The 18,335-nt window shown below is 41.1% G+C and overlaps 1 protein-coding gene across 1 annotated transcript; it reads left to right on the forward strand.

Annotated features, from left to right (window-relative positions):
* Window positions 1–352: 352 nt before the first annotated feature.
* On the forward strand, window positions 353–17,469 carry LOC125920030 (lysozyme-like protein 1). The gene is made up of 5 exons (XM_049626952.1): window positions 353–478; window positions 2,651–2,813; window positions 3,303–3,461; window positions 16,333–16,411; window positions 17,227–17,469. Exons 2-5 carry the CDS (start codon window positions 2,675–2,677, stop codon window positions 17,294–17,296), a joined length of 447 nt encoding a protein of 148 aa, XP_049482909.1. The 5' UTR covers window positions 353–478; window positions 2,651–2,674; the 3' UTR covers window positions 17,297–17,469.
* The last annotated feature ends 866 nt before the right edge of the window (window positions 17,470–18,335 follow it).

Consider the following 18,335-nt stretch of genomic DNA (forward strand, 5'->3'; position numbering starts at 1 on the left):
CTAATTTCACCTCTATCTCATCCTTTTTCAAATTTTAGTTCTGTCTATGTTTCTAATTTATGGAACATTAGTACAGAAGAACATGAGTGTGGGTTACAATTTGATATATACCTACTGGGGGGATGGGCTCAAGTTTCTTTATTGATGGGATTTGTGATAACGTTTGGAGACTGTTGCCTGAGAGAGGAGCTTGCGCTTGAAAGGGAAGCCCTGACTGAGTTGAGCAGTGAGGAGGGCTGCTGTGGAGGAAGAAGAGAAAAGAAGAGTAAGGAAGGCCCAGAACGCAGTGATCACCCAAGTCCCAAGAAGTAGGATTCTAGAATCTCTAGGCAGTTGGGAACAAGAGTTAGGAACTCTTCTCTTGCTAAGGCTCTAAAGAAAGATTCTTGGTTGAAGACAGATCACTTTTGCCTTGTAAGAATCAGAAATGGTTTCACAGGGTGCAGGAAGCTCGTGTAAGCTGACAGTCACCGACTGAGTAAGTAGAATAATGTTCCTTTCACAGAATCACCTAAGCACGATCGCTGCGGTGGGCACCAGGAATCTGCCTTTTTGATGAGACCTAAATTATTCCAGTGAAACCCCCTGTCCCAAAGAACCAGTAAAAGCCACCTCTGGCTTGAAGGGCAGAGAACAGTGTGCTTGGGGCTACCACTTCTGTGAGGTCTTGTTTCATTTTGTTTTGTTGGTGACCAGTAAGATTCTAAGGGGACCCTTTCACGCAGGCGATAGAAACCAACTTAATATGTAAGCTCTGCATCATAAACCTCAGGTATCTCCCTCTCAGCGCCTAGCACAGAGCTCACTGTTGTACATAAGGGACTATTTCTGGAAGGGATCAGATGAGTATCTTAGACTTTGTGACCTATACGGTCTCTAACACAACCACTCAACCCTGCGAAAAGCAGCCATACACATTCTATTACCGGATGGGCATAGCTATGTTCCAATAAAACTTTATTTACAAAAGCAGGCCTGGGTTGCTGAGCCTTGCTATTCACCAGTATGTATTCTGTATACACCAGATGACCTTATTGCTTATTACTTTAAAGCCCCCATGGTGACTCTTCCTCTGGTCTTTCTGAATACTCAGCCCTGTTTTTAGCATCACCTTTCAATTGGAGAATGTAACTCTAGGAGAGGAAACTAATAGCTTTAGAAATCTCTAGGCAATGGCAGAAATTATGCTGGATAAAAATATGTATGAATATCAAGTTCAGTATCATAAATTTCACTCCACCCCCATCCCAGCAAGACTACTGTATTTGGGGAAGACATTGCTTTGAGAGAGGAAGCACTTCTAGAAAACCAGTAGACAACAAGGCATGGAACTCTTGATCCTACTCCCACTTTAAATAATTCAGTGGGGGTCTCTTTATGGCTTCTCTACTCCCACCACCAACACTTCCCTCCTCTTGTGATCCATGGTCAGCTGTCCCCTCTTGCTCAACAGTCAATACCAAGACTTTTAAGGGAACCTATGCAGCAGTGATGGAGGGGCTCAGAAAAACATTGGATTTGCAATATAACACTGATATTTTTGAAACAAGGCTCCCACATTTGGAAATGTATTAGAGAATGGAAGAAAGATAAGATGCTAAATCTTCTTATTTCATTTATTTTATTTTATTTTTATTTTTTGAGAGAGAGAGAGCGAGAGAGAGAGAGCATGCATGCAAGTGGGGGAGAGGTAGAGGGAGAGGAGGGGAGAATCTCAAACAGGCTTCATGTTGAGAATCTCAAGCAGGCTCCCCCCAATGTAGGGCTCACTCTCATGACTATGAGATCATGACCTGAGTTGAAATCAAGAGTTGGGTGCTTAACTAATCGACCCACCCAAGCACCCATAAGTCTTATTTCAATAAAGCCCCGATTAATAAATCTTAAAAGTTGTCCTTGCAGACCCATGTATCTGCCACCTCTGGTTGAAACTGGGGTGTATGTTTCCACATATATAAGGAATGCTTAATTCTTTGTATTCTATTTTGGTCTATTGATAGAGTTAAAATGGGACTCCTGGAAATGGAATGCCCTCTGTGGTTTCTAACTGAGCCTCAGCAAAGAAGGGCTTAGTTCTTTGCTGGTCTGATCCCAGAAACATAGCATTTACTTGAAAGTGACCATGAAGAAAAGTATTAAGGAAAGAGCCTGTACTCATTCCTTCCTTGTACTGTTTACTCCTGTACTTTGTTTTTTCCCCATGCTGCTCTGAAAGATCAAAAGAAACAGAAATTGGGGGGTGTGGGGGGTTGCTGGGCAAAATGGGTGAAGGGGATGGGAGACACAGGCTTCCATTTATGGGATGAATAAGCCACAGGAATAAAAGACACAGCATAGGGAATATAGTCAATGATATTGCAAGAGCATTGTATGGTGACACTTGCAATGAGCATAATGTAATGTATAAACTTGTCAAATTACCATGTTGTACAGCTGAAACTAACGTAACACTGTATGTCAATTATACTCAAAATTTTTTTCAATTTAATAATTAAAATAAAATAAAGTAAAATAAAAATAAAAGTACCAGGAAAATTCTAGGCAGAACCATCCACAACTGTGGCAGATTTGAAGATCTCAATGGCAACAGACTTATCTCAGGACTCAGGACAGAGCAAGATTTTTTGATGTGGTCTCCTGTCTTTGACAGGTTCTGCCTACAACAGACCTGGGGATGAAGGCTGCCAGCATCTTGGCCCTGATTGGCTGCCTGGTCACCGTCACTGAGTCCAAAGTCTACACTCGCTGTAAACTGGCAAAAATATTTTCAAGGGCTGGCCTGGACAATTACCAGGGCTTTAGCCTTGGAAACTGTGAGATTTCTTCCTTCCTGTTCTTTTTCTACTTTTGATCTCCCCCCCCCCCCCCCCCGCCCGAGATATCAAAGTCTCCCCACACCTCCAGCTCTGGCTTGTCCCCAGCTCTTCCACGGTCTGCCCCACCAGGGACACCTGCTGGCTGTCCACATGTTCTTCTCAACCGCTGCTCTCTGGGGCTCCTGTCCTCCTCCCTGCCCATCCTGTCCTCACCCTTGGAGTCCATCAGTCAGGGAAGGAGAAAACAACGCCACCTTTGCTGGCGCAGTAGGGGGAGGACCTGAGTTCCCATCTAGTCCAGGTGTAGCCACTGACAAGGTATGTGGCTTAGGGTGTGCTCCGTGGGTATACTACCTGCCCTGTCCTTCCCCAAGCTAGGTTGGGACCACAGCATTATTATAACATGTATAAAGAACTCTCCTCTAAGAGCAGGGTTGGAGGGGAAAACATACATTTACTGGCGTTTCTGGCTTTTTCCTCCTCTAGGGATCTGCATGGCATACTATGAGAGCCACTACAACACGACGGCACAGACCCAGCTGGAGGATGGAAGCACTGACTACGGCATTTTCCAGATAAACAGCTTCACGTGGTGCAGACATGCGAAGCTACAGGAGAAGAACCACTGTCACGTCGCCTGCTCGGGTACGGTTTTGCTTTTCCAAAAATAACGTCCTGGGGGTTAGAGGCAGGAAAGCTGATCATGGAACATCCACCCATTTTCTGTTTTAGCGGAGGTTTCGAGTTCAGATGTGCAAGTAGGTCTACACCATGCCAACAAATTATGGAACGCACCCCCCCCCCCGGGTGACACTCAGAGTTCTGTGGCCTGCTTGCCCAACGAGGACTTATTCCTTCTAGGATGGTTTTCATGAAGCCATGTTGTTTCATGAAGTTATGAAGTTATGAAGTCATGAAGTTGTTTCATGAAGTTATGTTGTTTCATAACAACAGAGGGGTGGACAGATGACCTTACTATCCTTTCACGCATATGGATATGAAATATCTTCAACAGGAAGGAGAGAGTTGTTTGCCAACTGCTTTCCATAAGCAATTTGCTCGAAGTATGCATCTATGCTTATTTGTACAGAATGAGACCACTAAATACACTTTAAATTTCTTAAACAGTGGAAATTAAGCTAGAATTCACTCCGAGGGTGCTACTTCAATTGTTTAAAAAATATGCATGTGCACCGAGTTGAGGCTGGCAGAAAGCATCAGACATGAAATCTGGTATTAGGACAAGTCATACACTTTATGAAGTTAAATGACTGTAACCAGGTGTTGGCTGAGTATGGTGGACTGCAGAGGACAAAGACGTTATGGATAAAGTCATGGAAAGTTTTGTAGACACAATGATATTTGATCTAAGACTTGGAAGATAAGTAAGATTTGGACATTCAGAGATGAGTCATTTCAGGTTAAGGGAACCATGAAAGCTAAAAGGTGCATGTGGGGAGGTTCGGTGCACGCACAGAGAGCAGTGAGACCTTTGTATTATCTAGACCAAAGGGAACATAAAGACAAATAACAGAACATGGGGTTGGAAAGGTTGATTACCACCTGGCTGTGAAGGGCCTTGGAGGCGAGGCTGAGACATGTGTACTGATCTCTGCCTGCAATCGGACATCAACAGAGGCCAGTTGTCTGAGCACTGCTCCAGAAGGATTAATCTGCAAACAGGGAATGAGATAGGTTGAAGAAGAGACCGTTTAAGTGCCACTGCAGGTGTGGAGGGGAAAGATCTGAATGATGGTCATGGCTGGGAGTCATGGAGAATAAGATGCAAGAGATACTCAACCAATCATCTCCACTCTACAACACAAGGGCAGGGGTTCATCTGTTTTGTTCACTGAGGTATCCTCATTGCCCAGAGTGGTACCTGGCCATAGTTTCGGGGTTCAATAGATATTCGTTAAATAAATGAATGGAAGGAATGAGAAGCAAGGGTGAAGACACGGAGTTATAAGATATTCTGTGGCGAACTCCTTAGAAGCAAAAAATAAACTTTTAATTTCCTTTTGACTCTACTATGTAATCAGTACATATGTCTGAATGTATGAAAGATTGAACAATGTGTTAATTTTCTAGTAAATTGTCCCTACACCTACATTAAAACAGAATGCTCACTAACTCCTGAGGCAGAGCACACAATTGTCGATCAACTCTTAACTTAGAACATTCTTTTGATGAGCCAAAATCTACCTCCTTAAAGCTTTCTTCCATTAATTCTAGTTTTTCTTCTGGATTTATTCAAAATGAATTTGTTCAGCCTTATACGTAGAAACTGATTTAAATGCTTGAAATGACTAGTCGATATTTCTTGTCTTTAATTCCTTACCTTCTGGACTAAAACATTCAGTATCTTCACCTTCCTACGGGTGTGAATTTTAAACCTCTCCCCACCCACAGTCAATTTCATTAGCATCCCCAAGAGCTTGCCAATGGAGTCTTCCAGTTAAACCCAGCAACTAGACATGTACGTTTTTAAAAATTTATTTCTTTAAATTCAAGTTCGTTAGCATACCATGCAGTATTGGTTTCAGGAGTAGAACCCACGGACATGCACATTTTTAGAAGTTGAAAAGCAGGAGGACTAATTTAGTAATTAGAGAAATTTGAGTCCTAAACTGACAGTGGGAAAAGCCAAGAAGCAACCACAGAATCCTAAAAGGGCTCAGAAATCAGCAGGATCAGCTAATTCCGGAAACTCGAGCGAAGGTAGGTAGAAAATAGGAGGATCGATTGGAAGTCCAATTAAGGAGCAGCTAGACCATCAGATTCCCTTCCTGACTCTATTTAGCTACTGACTGCTTCTCCCCAATCCTGGCAGAATACTGGAGCTTTCCCTTCTGGAGACAGCAAGTAAAAAGTCCTGTCAACTGAGGGAGCTCAACACCCTGTGAATGGGAGAGCTCCATACTGAAGACATGGGAGATTGAATTGAAGTTTCCATAGTCCCAGTCCCTTTCCTCCAGTTAGATCTCAGAATGATGGAAGCCAGAAGAGAAGTTTCTGTTCTGGGGGATTCAGACAGATGAAAAGGAAATAACTGAAGATTCTGAGTGGGACCTCTCCATGAACAAAACTAGCCAGAATTCCCTATAGTGAGATACATAGTTGAAAATCTCAGTGTCTGTGTACAGAATTCCCAATCAGCTTTTTAGTCTCTCTTTCTTAAATAAGTGCAGATAACCGAAGATCACCAGACATCATTGAAGCGTCATTGACGTGAAAGAATGAGACAAAGTAAAACAAAACAAAAACAAAATGGAAAAAAACAAAATCAGATAAAAGTAACTTGTTGAAAGCAGAGATGATACAGAGACGTGAAAATTTCAAATGAAAAAGGAAACTATCATTAATATCTTCATATAGATAAACATGTCAGTCATATCAATGAAACAAGAAAAGGATGCTTTCTTTTATAAAAACAAAAGAAACATTTAGAGAACAAGAGCCCCTGGAAATTTAAAATATGATCGCAGACATGAAAACCTCCATAGATAAGTTGGAAGATAAGATTAAGGAACTCTCTCTAAAGCAGAATGAAGAAGAAAGAGACATATGGAAAATAGGGGAAGTAAGGATAAGAAAAATAAATGGATCTGAGTAATACAAGTTTCAGCAGGATAAGAAGGGGAACAGTAGATAGAGTGACATCTTTCAAAAATATTTCCAGGACAGAAAAGCACGCATCTCCAATTTATAAGGTTCATCACGGGAGGAGTACAATCAATTAACATAGATTCACATTAAGGCACAGCCTCATGAAATTTCAGAAAACCGGAGAGTATTAGAATACACTATCATCTGCAAAGAGAGAGAGAAACATGTTCCCTACAGAAGATCAAGCATCAGAGTGGCATCCGACTTCTCAATATCAACGCTGGGAAGCTAGACGAAAATAGAGTCCTGTCTTTAAAATCTTCAGGAAAAGCTATTTCCAAGTATTGAAGCAAGGGATTCGAAACAGCAAACCATTACTAACTCCTGGCCCAAGGGGAAATGGAGAGAGAGCCGTGACCCACACCCAGGTACAGGGTCCATATGGCGAAGGCTACCTTGTAGGAGCTGTGACCTTCCATCAATGGACACAGTTTGTTCTTGGTGACTGGACAGAAAAAAAAACCCTGAGGAAACGTATATATCCCAACTTCACTGTCCTTTTCCCTTGCAATCTCCTGCTGGTGTTCACCGTTCAACTCTGAAGTCAGAGGAGGGGGCGGGCGGAGGGGGGGTGTCTACTGATGTCATCCATGTAGGTCAGTCTCTTAGTGCACAGAAAAGGTGTTCCACCAAACGGACAAGGTAAACCAAGAAATAGGAAGACACAGATCCACAAAACAAGACATTTCAATAAAGGAGAGAGCCAAAGGGAAGGCCCAAGATGACTATAAGGGATGATCCCAGGATGAATTTTTACACTTGATTTCTAAAATAGACTATTGCAGTAGTCTATATGGTTTCAAACCTTTAAAATGATTTGAACCTTATTTGTGACATAGATCTATGGTCACCATACAGCATATAATTAGGGCAAATGTGCATTTGAAAAAATTATGTGTATTCCTCAGTTGCTAGGTAGATATTCTATACTATATATATATATATAAAATAAGCATCTATACTATATGTATATTTTATAATTATCTATAAGTATATTATATACTTATTTTCTTACTTATTCTATCAAGTAATGAGAAAGATGTATTGAAATCTCCAACTATAAAATTACAATTTACATAGTTCTTCTTTCAGATTTGTCCATTTTTGAAGCTCTGTTATTAGATACATACATATTGAGGACTGTTAAATCTTCCTAATTAGTTGACCCTTTTATCATTAGTGCCAATGCCCCTCCTTAACTCTGATAATATTTCTTATCCCCAAATCTACTTTACCTGATAGTACTATAGTGATTCAGTTTTCTTTGCACAATATATTTCTTTCCATTCTGTTACTTAAAAAATTTTTTTAATGTTTATTTAATTTTGAGAAAGAGAGAGAGAGAGAGAGCACAAGCAGGAGAGGGCAGAGAGAGAGGAAGACACAGAATCTGAAGCAGGCTCCAGGCTCCGAGCTATCAGCACAGAGCCCGATGTGGGGCTCAAACTCACAAAGAGAGAGATCATGACCTGAGCTGAAAGTCAGAGATTCAACCAACTGAGCCACCGAGGCTCCCCACCATTTTTTTACTTTTCACTCATCTACATCTTTATATTTACTGTGAATTTCTTACAGACCGCACATAGTTAGGTGTTGCTTTTATATCCGGTCCAACAGTTTCTGCTTTTTGTTAAGAATTTTTAGACCAGGGGGGCGCCTGGGTGTTTCATTCGGTTAAGTGTCCGACTTCGGCTCAGGTCATGATCTCACAGTTTGTGAGTTCAAGCCCCACATCGGGTTCTGGGCTGTCAGCTCAGAGCCTGGAGCCTGCTTCGGATTCTGTGTCTCCCTCTCTCTCTGCCCTTCCCCACCCCCTTCTCTCTCTCTGTGAAAAATGAATAAAACATTAAAAAAATTTTTTTAACAAAAAAAAAGAATTTTTAGACCAGAGGTCAGCAAACTCTTTTCTTTCTTTCTTTCTTTCTTTCTTTCTTTCTTTCTTTCTTTCTTTCTTTCCTCTTTCTTCTTTCTTTCTTTCTTTCTTTCTTTCTTTCTTTCTTTCTTTCTTTATCTCAGTGTGGTTTATTTTTTTAACATTTTTAAAAATTTAAATCCAAGTTAACATGTAGTATAATAATGATTTCAGGAATAGAATTTAGTGATTCATCATTTATATATAACACCCAGTGCTCACCCCAACAAGTGCCCTCCTTAATGCCCATTGCCCATTTAGCCCATCCTCTCACCCAACACCCCACCAGCAACCCTCAGTTTGTTCTCTGTATTTAAGAGTCTCTTATGGTTTGTCTTCCTCTTTGTTTATATCTTATTTTTACTTCCTTTCCCCTACGTTCATCTGTTTTGTTTCTTGAATTCCACCCGTGAGTGAAATCATATGATATTTGTCTTTCTCTGACTGACTTATTTCGCTTGGCATAACCCACCCTAGTTCCATCCACACTGTCGCAAATGGCAGGATTTCATTCTTTTTGATCACTGAGTAATATTCCCTTCTTTTCCACATCTTCTTTATCCATTCGTCAGTCGATGGACATCTGGGCTCTTTCCATACTTGGGCTATTGTCGACAGTGCCAGCAAATTGTTTTTTTAAAGGGCCAGATAGTAAATTTGTTAGCGTTGTGTACAGTCTCAGTTGGAACTTTCGACTCTCCGTGTAACGCAAAAGCAGTCATAGAGAAGATGCGAATGAGTAAGCGTGGCTGGGTTCCCATAAAACTTTATTTACAAAAACAGAGCACAGGCCTGTGGGCCAGTTTGCTGGACGTTAGAACATTTATAGCCAATGTGATCACTTACACGGTTACTTTAAAATCCACTGTCTTGGGTTTTTTTGTTTGTTTTCTCTTAGTGCCATCTAGTTCGGGTTCGTTTTTTTCTGCCTTCTTTTGGATTATTGGATATTTTTCAGTACTCTCTTTCCTCCATTGGCTTGTTAGCTGCACTTCTGTTTTATTTACAGCGGTTACTCTAGGGTTTACAACATGCATCATCTCACATTCTACCTTCAAATAACATTATACTCATGTATAATACACGAGTCTTATAACTATATACGTATTTCCCCATCCCATCCTTTATGCTATGTTGCCCTGCACCTTACTTCAACGTGTTATAAGTCATTGCATTTTTGCCTCATGCATTTTTGCCTGAAGCAATTATCTTTTAAGTAAATTGTTTAACTGAGGAAAAGGGTCTCTTTATATTTGCCACACATTTACCATCTCCAACTCTCCTCACTCCTTTCGTGGAATTCATTTGGGTAGGCAGTTAAGCGATATCATTTTCCTCCAGCCTAAAGAATATCCTTCAGTATTTTTTTTAGAGTGGAGGTCTACTAAAAAGCATTTTCTCAGCTTTTATCTGCCTGAAAATGTCTATATTTCATTTTTTTTTTTTGAGGGCTATTTGCTCTCTATATAAAATTCTAAGCTGGAGGCTGTTTTTCTCTAAATGTGTTAAAGATATCCTTTCGTCTTCTGGCTCATTTTCTTTTTTTGAGAAGCTGGTGATCTTCTGATTTGCATCCCCAGGGTATAATGTCTCTTTTTATTCTCTACCTGCATTTAAGTTTTCTTTATAATGCCCAATTTTCAGCAACGTGATCACGAAGTCTGTTTTCTTATGTTTATCTTACTTGATATTCATTAACATTTTGGATCCCTGGGTTTATAATTTTCATCTTTTCTCCTTTGAAAATTCTAATGACACATGCGTTAGATCACTTGATATTGTCCCATAGGTCACCGACGCTCTTCCTTTTTTTCTGTCTTTTCCCCTTCCTGTGTTTTATTTTCAATAGTTTCCATTGCTATATCTTCACATTCTCTTTTCTTTTTTCTGAAGTGCCTAATCTATTAAATTCATTAATTGAATTTTTCATTTCCGATATTGTATATTTTCAGTGCTGGGTGATCAGCTTATGTATTTCATTTCCCTCATTTTATTCATGTTTTTGTTTAAGTCCTTGATATCAATAAGCATATTTATACATTATTTTACATTCCTTGCCTGGTAATTCAATAACCTGTGCCATTTCTGGGTCTTAACATTGACTGCTCTTTCCCCTGGTTGTGGGTCACATTCTTATACCTCTTTGCACATATAATAACATTTTGTTGGATACTAAACATAGTATGTATTACATTTTTAAGTGTCTCAATTATGTTGTCAAGGTCCTTTAAGGACTATTGGATTTCACCTTGGCAAGTCCTTAATTCTGATCGGCTTGACCCTGTTAATACTTGCTTTTAAATTGTGGTAAGGAAGTTCGCTAGTAGTATTTATGGTAGGGCTAATTTAACCCAACTACGAAGGCATAGCTTTTCTAGTGTCTTTTGAATGTCCAGGGGTTCACCAAGATCTCTTCCCTCTGACTACTCAGAAAACAAATGTCTCCCAGCCCTGGGTGAGCTCTGTAATTGTACAGGTCCCTGGTAATCGTTTTCTAACTAGCTTCGTGGAGTTTTACCCCTTGCGAACCCAGTTAAGCTTTCGGTCAAAAACTCAGTGGAATCCCTATGCAGATCTCTGGTGTTCTCCTTCTGGGTGGCCCCTTCCTCTCAGATTCTCTTCTCCACAAATTCCACTTGCCTTGGCCTCTTATCTCTGTCTCCTCCACTTAAACTGCCATCTCCTGCCTGGGTTTTACCTTTCTTGCTTGAACAGTGCCTCTGGGCAGAAACTCATGGCAATCCTAAGACTCTCCTCATTTGGTTTCTATCTTTCAAGGGTCACGATCCTGCATTGCTTGCTGTCTAATGTCTGAAAATAATGTTTTCATGTATTTGTGTAGTTTTCTAGCTGTTTACAGTGGGAGAGAAAATCTGTGACTCCATCACGACCATGCTTGACTTTACTTTCAGTTGACTAATTTAATATTGTTCAATTTAGTTTGAAATAAGGAAGTCTGGGGCAAACGTATATCTGCAAGGCAATCTTGAATGCTAGGAAATGAAAATGTCGGACTGTTCATGGTGAGAGGTGAAGGAACTCTCCTATCTGCTTTCTCATCATAAAGAGCATGGGATTTTCAGAGACAGCTTTAAAATAGAAAACAGGATGTTGGTTTTATATCCTAATCACCCCTTAGTAACTGGCTTCCCTCAGCCTCAGGCCAGAGAAGCTTTAATTATGGACGATGTTATTCTGTCCCATGTATTACAGAAGTAGGGACATTTGTCATGGGAACTGGGAAACAAGTTAGCATTGGGGTATCTTTACAAGAAACATTACATTTCATAAATGTACGGTTCATATGTACCTCCTGCCCATCTTCCAAAGCTATGCCGTCTCCTCACACCCATACCAAATTGTGTTTCCAGAATTCCTGCCTACCTTCCCCAAACTATTTAGACAGAATATTTGTATATATACGTATGTATAAATATAAACATATATATGTGTATGCACACACATGATAATAAAATATCAATCTTTATTTTCCTCTAATAGCACAGACCTCTTTAAAATGAGAGATGTTTAAGGGGGGGGCAAGGGTGATTTTTGTCTCTCGTATCTAGTCTCGTCTACCTATATTAATCTCTATTTCTCATCAGCCTGGTATCTGAGTTGGCCTTTGTCACTTCAGAGAGGGGAAGGAGATTTAAATTGTAGGCATGGTAGTGATATTTTAGTTGGAAGGCAGAAGGATGCTGGGGAGAGACAGACTTTATAGCAGAACCAACTTACCTGAAAATAAGTTATTCTTTTTTGTAGATTGTTGCCATTTTCTGTTGTTGGATGTGGGAGAATAAACTATTCAGCTGAATAATGCTTTGCTGTTCAACAGAACCCTTTGACTGGACAGACTTGTCTATTTAAAGTAAATTGAGCAGAAGCAATTCTTGGCATGGATCCTTGTAAACACTTGCTCTCTTGACTCGTTTCTGCCCCTCTGCTGCCCCTCTGTGGTGGTTTCCTTGTGTCTTCGCATCTCAGCCCATCAAGTTCGTGTTTCCCAGCCCCCGTCTTCCTCAACAAATTTTCCTGAGCAAATTCAAAGTCACGTCCGACTAGCACTTTGAAAACATCTCATTTAGGCAACATAAAGCTATCGCAAAATGGGAGACTGACAAACTTTACAAGGTCTCCACCACATGGTTCTGCAGCAGCTAATCTCCAGCCAGTGACTGGAGCTACCAATGGCTGCCAATGGCTACACAGCATCTCCAGCCAAGCAAACTGCCTTACCCCCAAACACAAGCCTTCCACTTTGTGTTCCAGTCCTGTCTTCCCGCGTGTTCCGGTCCTGGCATAATAGAATACTCTCTACTTCTTGCCCACTATGTATAATTTATGTCCTTCCCACCCCTCGAGGCCCCACCGAACCCACTTCTCTTAGGAAACAGTCTCCAACCACTTCCTAATACAAACCCCATAATATCTCAGCACTTATCAAGAATTTATACACACAGGGGCACCTGGGTGGCTCAGTCATTTAAGCATACGACTCTTGATTTCAGCTCAGATCCTGATCTCTAGGTTCATGGGATAGAGTTCTGAGTTGGTCTCTGTGCTGATAGCATGGACCCTGCCTGGGATTCTCTCTCTCTCTCTCTCTCTGCTCTTCCCCAACTCATGCATGCATACACACATACACACGTGCTCTCTTTCTCTCTCTTTCAATAAATAAACATTAAAAAAATAATTATGCACACAAAATAAAGTGTTTCTATGTAATTGGAATGTGTATCAGATACCAAGAATTTAAGTTTGGATAATCTCCTAATAAATAATTACTTGAAAAATTAATAGAGTATTTATATTTTTATTATCAACTTCATTAGCATATAGTCTTATAAGCAGAAATCTTTGCTTAAGTGGCCATGTTGGAAGGAAGCAGGGGAGACAACAGAATTTAAGCCCTAGGTTTGAATGCAGACTCATTTACTGGGTGTAGACCTCAGTTTAATGGGCTAATAATGGTACTCACCCACATGGTTGTTCCAAGTCCTAACAGAGATAATACATGAAGGGACTTAACATGAGCCCGACCAGAGTATTTTTTCTATAAAGGCAGGTGTTAGTAACAGTAATTGATATTCTAACTATTCATCTCTCTAGAAACAAGGTGCATATAAGCTAACAAAGCTTTAATTTTCACTGTGTATCAAATGATGAATTTGAATATATTGTCCCAATTTGTCATCACTTATAGCTCATATTTTTCATTCGTTTTCTCTTGTTTAGCAGAATTTTGTTTTAAATTTAAAAACCACCACATTTGGATGAATTTGCTTAAAAGCAATCTATCACTACCTGTGTCTTCTGGTTTAGCTTATCTGAGAAAGCAACTTAATTAGCAACTAAGTTGGCATACTCAAGAAAAACACCATTTTCAACTGAGTTTACAAAATAATTTTGTGTTTTAGCGATCCATTTGATCACAATATGATTCTTTTTGTTATAGTTTTCTGAAAATAAAAATAATGCATTTCTACTGTAAAAAAATTAGAAACATGCAGGGAAGATTGAAAGTATTGGTGATGCCACAATTTAGAGCTAAACCTTCAAATACTGGTGGCTATGACTATCTTTTTATTTTCTCTCTAAACCGGTGCTGTCCAATCGTACTTTCTGTGACGACGGAAATGTTTTCTGGGCTATCCAATATGAGAATGACTAGCCACAACAAAGATGTTATAAAGCATCTGAAATGTAGTGAGAGCACCTGACGAACTGAAGTTCTGATTGTATAAATTCATTTAGATTTAAATAGCCCCATATAGCTAATGTCTACCAAATTGAATGGTGTAGCTCTAGGTGGATCTTTTTACAATCCTGAGAACTTCATATTGGGAGCATTTCCCACTATTATGAAACCACGTCAACCCGTGATTTTAAATGGCACCTTATTCCATTCTGTGGAGGTATTATTATTAATGTGAACATCCCTAATTATGAGGCAATTAGATCTCTTACGCTTGAAAATCAATTTCCTCTTACACACTAAGCTGCAATAAACTACTCTGTAAATAAATCTTTGTCTCGGGTCGTAATGAATTCCTTAAGATAGGCCCAGAAAGAGAAATTGCTAGCTGAAAGGATAAGACCACTTTAAGGCTCTTGACACATGCTGTTCAATTGCTTTCCTGAAAAGCTGAACCCCTTATATTCTCACCAGGAAGTATGGAAGAGTGCCTATTTCATCGCACCCTCGTCAACACGCAGTATTACCCCATTCTTTCAAGATCTTTGCTTAATTGATAAATAAAAACGCCATCTAATGGCTCTGGCTTTTATGTCTTGGATCAGTGGTTGTGATGGGCAGGGAGATGGACGGCCCAGATTCCCCTTGAAGGGACGATGTCTGGCTTCTGCGACATCTGCGCATTTGCAGACGTCTACCTGGTACTTCCTTTAGGGTCTGTCTTAACCGCAGAGGACTGTCTAATCTCACACTGTGCCCCTCTAAAGCAGTCCACACCCAGGGACTGAGTGATGCAGAGGCCTAAGGACGTAGCCATTTGGGGAAACCTGGGTGGCTCAGTTGGCTCAGGTCGTGATCTCATGGTTCACGGGATAGACCCCTGTGTTCAGTAAGGAACTCTAAGAGCGAGGAGCGCTCTTGGGATCCTCTCTCTCCTCTCTCTGCCCTTCCCCGTGCATGCATGCACATGTACACTCGCTGTCTCTCAAAATAAGTAAATAAACGTTTAAAAAAAAAAAGACTTAGCTATTTGGGCACAACTTGGCCAACTTCGGTGGGCCTGCATCACAACTGAATATCTCCATCGGCCTAGTCCGGCTTCTGCCCTCTTCCTTCCACAGATGTGGATCTCTGATACGTGTTGGCATCCCAAACCCGTCTCTGCATTTGCTTCTGAAGAACCCGCCATGTAAAAGAAGTGATGCTAGACTTTATACTTTTTGCCTTTTTCTGTCATGTTTGCATTGAGGATTTTGAGCCCACTTCTGGACAAGCAGGAGAGAATGCAGATACCAATGATTTCATTTGCAATCAAAAGATTCCTTATGTCTGAAAGCCATAGAAAAAATAATAAAGACCAATGTATTTGACATAAAAAATTTGCCTATGATAAACATCTTGGGTAGAACTTGCTTTTAATGCACAAACTGCAAAGTTAAATGGACAAGGTTCATATTTACCTATAAGGAGATTGCATGTGTCAAAGTAACCCAAGTAGAGAAAACCTTGTAGTTACTGTGCCTCTTACGTGTGTGTTTCTTCAGGACACAGAAAACATTCTCCTACTGTGTCTTTTTTTAAAAAAAAAATTATTTTAGGGGCGCCTGGGTGGCTCAGTCGGTTAGGCGGCCAACTTTGGCTCAGGTCATGATCTCGCGGTCTGTGAGTTCGAGCCCTGCGTTGGGCTCTGTGCTGACAGCTCAGAGCCTGGAGCCTGTTTCGGATTCTGTGTCTCCCTCTCTCTGACCCTCCCCCATTCATGCTCTGTCTCTCTCTGTCTCAAAAACAAATAAACGTTAAAAAAAATTTTTTTTTAAATTATTTTAGAGAGAGAGAATGTGCATGAGGGAAAGGGAGGGACAGAGAGAGAGAGAGAGAGAGAGAGAGAGAGAGTCTTAAGCATCTGAGCGTGGAGCTCGATGCCTGATGTGGGGTTCATTCCCATGACCCTAGGATGGTGACCTGACCTGAAATCAAGAGTCAGATGCTCAAGGGCCAGGCACCACCTACCGTGTCTTTTCTAAACATTTCCAAAAACCCTTCAGGACTCAAACTTCAAAAAGTCAAGATATTCTACTCTAGAAATTAAAAAAAAAAATTCTTTGATTTATGAAGAAGCTCAACAAAAATAAGAATGCATCTCAGAGTTCTTCCTACCCTCCCGTTCCAAAAAATAGTGACTGGGGGCTCCCCTCAAATAACAGTCTCAGCTAATACTGTACTCCTCTCTTTCACAGCCTTGCTCACTGACGACCTCACAGATGCAATTATCTGTGCCAAGAAAATTGCTAAAGAGACAGAAGGGATGAACTATTGGTAAGAGTCTCCTTGGAAGACTTGGACCGACCAGGGCAAAAAAACGACCGTGTGTCCATTCATCACGGCTGCAGCGGGCACTGACAAACTCCCCTTTGCAGAATGGTCCAATGATTTTAATGTGACCTTGTCTATACCCTCCCCCATGAGTGTGTGGGTGTACCATGAACACCGTGAAAGGGGTTTCTACGGGGAGGAGAGACGTTATGAGTCATGGCGATGTGTGATTGTCTTTCACATTAAGATGGTCCAAACAGTGGAACAACAGATATTTTCGAATGTGAATTGCTGGTGAAGGCAATACACCAGAGGGAAAAAGCTTGAGCTTGTTCAACTTTTGGATATAGTTTTGGAGAGCTAGAGCAACATTTTGTGGGGAGAGAGAACAGGAAGCAGCGAGAGAAGAATAACCACGTCAGCCATACCCTAGATTAGCTGGAAACAGCCCTAGGATTGTGCAGAGACATGGTTTCTGGTGCTCACTGTCAATTTCTGAGGCTGGGTGTCTTGTGAACATTGCTAACCAGGTCACCCACCTGGGGAACCTGAATTTTCAGAGGCGGAGGTGTTTAACTAAATGACCCATCCTTATGCAAGTTGTTTACCTGTTGCTGAGGCTAATAAGGACTAGGAGAAAATCAAGAAGGGAGAAGTCTTAACAAGGCACAGGGACAGAGTCCTTGGATCTCAGAAATGAATAAAACTAAGTCCTGGGTGCTGCCGGTTGTTTTGGTTAATTACCTATGGTTTTGGACCTAAGAATATTTGGACTGTCATGCTTCTTTCTGTTCTTCCTGCTTCCCTGTCCTCCTCAGGCAAGGCTGGAAGAAACACTGCGAGGGCAAGGACCTGTCTGAATGGAAAAAAGGATGTGAGGTCTCCTGAACTGGAACCGGACCCAGGACGCTCTGCAACAAGTCCCTAGGATTTGTAGTATGTCAAAATGCTGGTATCACCTTGTCCCCCATCCTCTTGATGTTCCTTCTCAAAGTTGGAGAGGGAAAACTAAGTTATCATTTTAAGGAAATAAATATTTCCACTTAAGTATCTTTACCTCACCCAGACTCCATGTCAGTGATGTCATAAAAGCACCCTGGTTAAGATTTGGAAAGTCACCTGCAAAATGTTCTGGCTCCAGGAGGAATGAAATTCTGCCATCATTATAAGGATTACTGGTTCCCGTGGCCCTGAGACAGCTTCTCATTTACAAAGAATACTCCCAGGTCATGGAGAACACTAGATGAATGACCATAGTTTGCTGACTTCTGTCCTGAAGCACTAGGTCACTCTTCTGGTCAGCAGACACACAGTCCTTCCTCAGCTTACCACTGCCAGAGAGAATGTTCTCTGCCCTCTAGGCAATCCTGACGGACACTCCAATGGAAATAAAGTGGTGAAGTGCAGCTCTCATCTCCAACGTTAGGAGAGTTCCCCATGTTGTTCCAACACCTATTCAAATGAAATCTATCAAATTCAAAACTATACTAACATCTCATGGTAAAATTGCTTCCAGCCTTAGACCTTTAGATTTTAGTACTTTGGTCAGGGAACTGGTGATGATCTGAAGGACGCTTCATTACATGTAACCCAGAGCTGAGGAGCTCAGACCCTCAAGAGCTATTCCCAGAAAGCCCTCTGCTCCAGGCAAGGATGGCCCGCTTGGCAGGCAAGCTTTGATCTGCCGAGTTTTTTCTTGTCTGTTCTCCGTCCTGCCGGGGCAGAGGTAGTTGGGGCTGTGTGATCGTAACTTTACATGGGAAGCTCGAGTCGAATGCAATCTGACCTCAATAATGCACTCAGTTAAGGTTTGTTGAAGAAATGGTTATGCCTATCGTTATTTGTAAATAAGTTTCCCACTTACAAGAAAGCCCCCACTGGTCAGACTGATGAGTTTTGGGATAGCACCTAGCTGACCCATAAACAC

The sequence above is a fragment of the Panthera uncia genome, chromosome B4 (genome assembly GCF_023721935.1).
Source record: "Panthera uncia isolate 11264 chromosome B4, Puncia_PCG_1.0, whole genome shotgun sequence".
Taxonomy (NCBI): Eukaryota; Metazoa; Chordata; class Mammalia; order Carnivora; family Felidae; genus Panthera; species Panthera uncia.

Coding starts and splice junctions, on each gene's coding strand:
- LOC125920030 (XM_049626952.1), top strand. CDS start 2,675: ATGAAGGCTGCCAGCATCTTGGCCCTGATTGGCTGCCTGGTCACCGTC. Junction 3,462..16,332: donor CTGTCACGTCGCCTGCTCGG/GTACGGTTTTGC, acceptor TCTCTTTCACAG/CCTTGCTCACTGACGACCTC. Junction 16,412..17,226: donor ACAGAAGGGATGAACTATTG/GTAAGAGTCTCC, acceptor TGTCCTCCTCAG/GCAAGGCTGGAAGAAACACT.